The sequence below is a fragment of the Lepisma saccharinum genome, chromosome 28, assembly GCF_977018435.1.
Source record: "Lepisma saccharinum chromosome 28, izLepSacc3.1, whole genome shotgun sequence".
Lineage (NCBI taxonomy): Eukaryota > Metazoa > Arthropoda > Insecta > Zygentoma > Lepismatidae > Lepisma > Lepisma saccharinum.
Genome location: NC_139256.1, coordinates 4,773,063 through 4,776,178, shown reverse-complemented (window position 1 = coordinate 4,776,178; position 3,116 = coordinate 4,773,063). Strand labels below are relative to the sequence as shown.

The 3,116-nt window shown below is 40.2% G+C and overlaps 1 protein-coding gene across 1 annotated transcript; it reads left to right on the top strand.

Annotated features, from left to right (window-relative positions):
- Positions 1 to 1,138: 1,138 nt before the first annotated feature.
- LOC145980577 (52 kDa repressor of the inhibitor of the protein kinase-like) lies at positions 1,139 to 2,284 on the top strand. Its single transcript, XM_083113612.1, has one exon. It carries the CDS (start codon positions 1,139 to 1,141, stop codon positions 2,282 to 2,284), a length of 1,146 nt encoding a protein of 381 aa, XP_082969738.1.
- The last annotated feature ends 832 nt before the right edge of the window (positions 2,285 to 3,116 follow it).

The window sequence follows — 3,116 nt, the reverse complement described above, 5'->3', positions numbered from 1 at the left end:
TGACTGTCAAACAAACATGACTCTTATAGTCCAGTCGTTGTCCTAGCCAATAGCCTCCGGTCTCAAATTTGTCATTGCTGGATGGAAGTATCTTTGTCCTTTTAGATCGCGTCCTTGTGGTGTGATACGAGTGTGTTTCTTGTGCCGGAGTTTTAGTGCTTTGCGAACCCAAAAATGAAACGCGGTGCAGATGGGAGAAGCGGACAACTCTCGATTGGGATGTTTTTCAAGAAAAAATCTAAAAGTGAAAACGGATGTAACAGTGGTGACACCTCTAATGATGACTTCGCCGCGAAATCAACGGATGACAAGCAAAATGATATTATCACAAATGCATCAGCCGATTTGTTGGTAACTAAAAGTGATAGTTCTTTCTGTGAAAATGATATTGGTCTTTACCTTAATGTAGCAAATCTCAACAATCTGAAAAAAGAACAACTTTTGAAGAATCCGTGGGTTCCTTCTTCAACATATGCTTTCCCACGCAGAACTGCACGAAATCTAAGATTTCAGCTAACGTGGTTGGAAAAGTTTCCGTGGCTAGCCTATTCCAGTAAACATGGAAGGCGCATTGTGCAAAGTGTACGTACTGTTTTCTCGAGGGGAGGAAGGGGGTAAAGGGGGGCATCAACATTTAGGGGCTCTTGTTACCAAAGAGCACTGCAATTTAAAAAATGCTTTGGAAGATTTTGCAAACCATGCGAATACGTCATACCATAAACGGTGTTTAGAGCTAGCCGAGAATTTCATAAAAGTGACTGAAGGGAAAAGTAATAAGATAGTGGACCAATTGTGCAGCGAGCGAGCTAAACAAGGAGCTGAAAATCACGAGAAACTGCGCTCCATTATAGAAACAATTATTCTCTGCGGTCGTCAAGAAATTGCTCTTCGCGGAACGGATGACTTTGGAAACGTGATGAAGTCTGAGGAGGCTGAAACAAACGACGGTAATTTCCGTGCCTTACTACGGTTCCGTGTAAGTGCAGGTGACGTTGTGCTTCAGAAACATTTGGAATCGGGTGCGCTCAATTCAAAGTACACAAGCCCTACCATTCAAAACGAGTTAATTACGATTTGTGGTGACATAATTAAGAAAGAGATAGTGGAGAAAGTGAATGCTGCCTAGTGTTTCTCTGTGATGGCAGACGAAACTACAGACATTTCTCGAATTGAACAGGTATCTGTGTGTGTGCGTTATGTAGATGTGAAGGAAGGTAAAATTCGCGAAGTCTTTCTTGAATTTGTTCCAGCAGTCGACCTTACAGGCAAGGGCTTGGCCACGCTGCTTTCTGCAACCTTAAAAAGAAATAACATAAACTGTCATTTCTTGGTTGGACAGGGATATGACGGAGCATCAGCCATGAGCGGTTACCTGCATGGTGTTAATGAATATATTAGGAAGGACCACCCCATGGCTCTTTACGTCCATTGTAGTGCTCATTCCTTGAACCTTGCTTTGGCAAATTCGTGTACTCTATCGTCCATACGCAATTGCCTAGGAAGCATTCAGTCTGTTGCAAATTTCTTCCGTTCGTCTGCTCAAAGAAACGAAGTTCTGAAAACGGCAATAAAAGAAAACCTACCAGAATGTCAACATGCAACTCTGTTAGGTCTTTGTGAAACAAGATGGGTCCATAAGCACGAGAGTGTTATCAGATTTAAAGAGTTGTATCCAGCTGTAGTGAATGCACTGGAGTTGCTAGAATCGTCTGCAAACAAAGAGACTGCTCAAAAGGCATGCCAATTGTTAAGTGCCATTGAAGGAGCTAAATTCGTTGTCCCCCTCCTGATTTTAGAAAACATATTTTCTTACACCCTAACTTTATGTAGACAACTCCAGGCTGTAAATGCAGACTTAGCAGAAGCTTGCAACCATGTGGACCATGTTATCAATACTTTAAATGCCATGCGCGAAAATGTAGAAGAAGAATTCAAGAAGATTTTCGCCTATGCCACTTACATGGTTACTGAAAACGGTGGCCATATGGATTTTCCCAGGATCGTGAAAAGACAAGCCCATCGAGACAATATCCCGTCTATGACCTGTGAGGAGTATTATAAGTTGAATGTTTTTCTTACATTTCTAAACCATATTATAACACAGCTTAGTGACAGATTCCAACGCCACAGGACACTGATCTCTTCTTTGCAAAATGTTATTCCAAGTAAATGTGTTACAGCCAATAGTGAAGACCTGAAGGAATGCGTAGACTTTTATAAAAACTGCCTTCCTGAGCCCAGTATTGCCCACGCTGACGGTGTGGAAATCAAAATGGGAGAATAATAATAATAATAATAATAAATTTTCTTTATTCAGCGGGCGAGGTTCAGCCAAGGGCTGCTCTGCCACCTAACCCTTGTCAATATGAGAATACATATGAGATGATTATAAACTTATGGAGCAGTAAGCTAAACGTAAAGTAATAATAATAATAATAATAAAAATAAAAAATGAAGAAAGAAAAAATACATAGGAATTAGTTGCAAAAAAAAAAGTGTAACTAGAAATAAAAAAGACAATAGTAATAATAATACAATAATACAATTCCTTATAGTGAGTGACTTGATACCTTCAGTATGTGCCCCGACTCTGCCATTGTTCCATTAACAGCAGATCTTTTATTTTACCTTTAAAATATAATGGGTTTTTTACACTAGCGATATTTGCAGGCAATGCATTCCATGCTTTGGGAGCCGAAAAGGAGAAAGAGGATTTGTAGGCCGTTGTAGAGTGATGGGGTAAATCGAAGTTGTTCCGCTTACGGGTAACATACTGATGGATTTCCCTACGGGAATGTATCTTCTCAAACAGGTACTGCGGTTTACCTTCTGTCAGTATGCGGAGTATAAAACAGAGATAGTGCAACTTCCTTCTGTTTGCCATGGTAAGAACCTGATTATTATTTAAGAATGGAAGAATATGATCGGATCTTTTTGCTTGAAAAATGTATCGGAAGCAGGCATTTTGCACCATTTGTATTTTTTTACTGAGCTTTTGCGAGAGTTGAGGGCCGTAAACATTATCACAATAGTCGAACAATGGGTAGATTAATGCTTGGATGAGTCTTAGCTTGCATTCCGCAGGGAGTAAGTCACGGAAACGATTCAGATTCCTA

Excerpts from the sequence above, each read along its gene's own strand:
- LOC145980577 (XM_083113612.1), top strand. The coding sequence starts at position 1,139 with ATGGCAGACGAAACTACAGACATTTCTCGAATTGAACAGGTATCTGTG.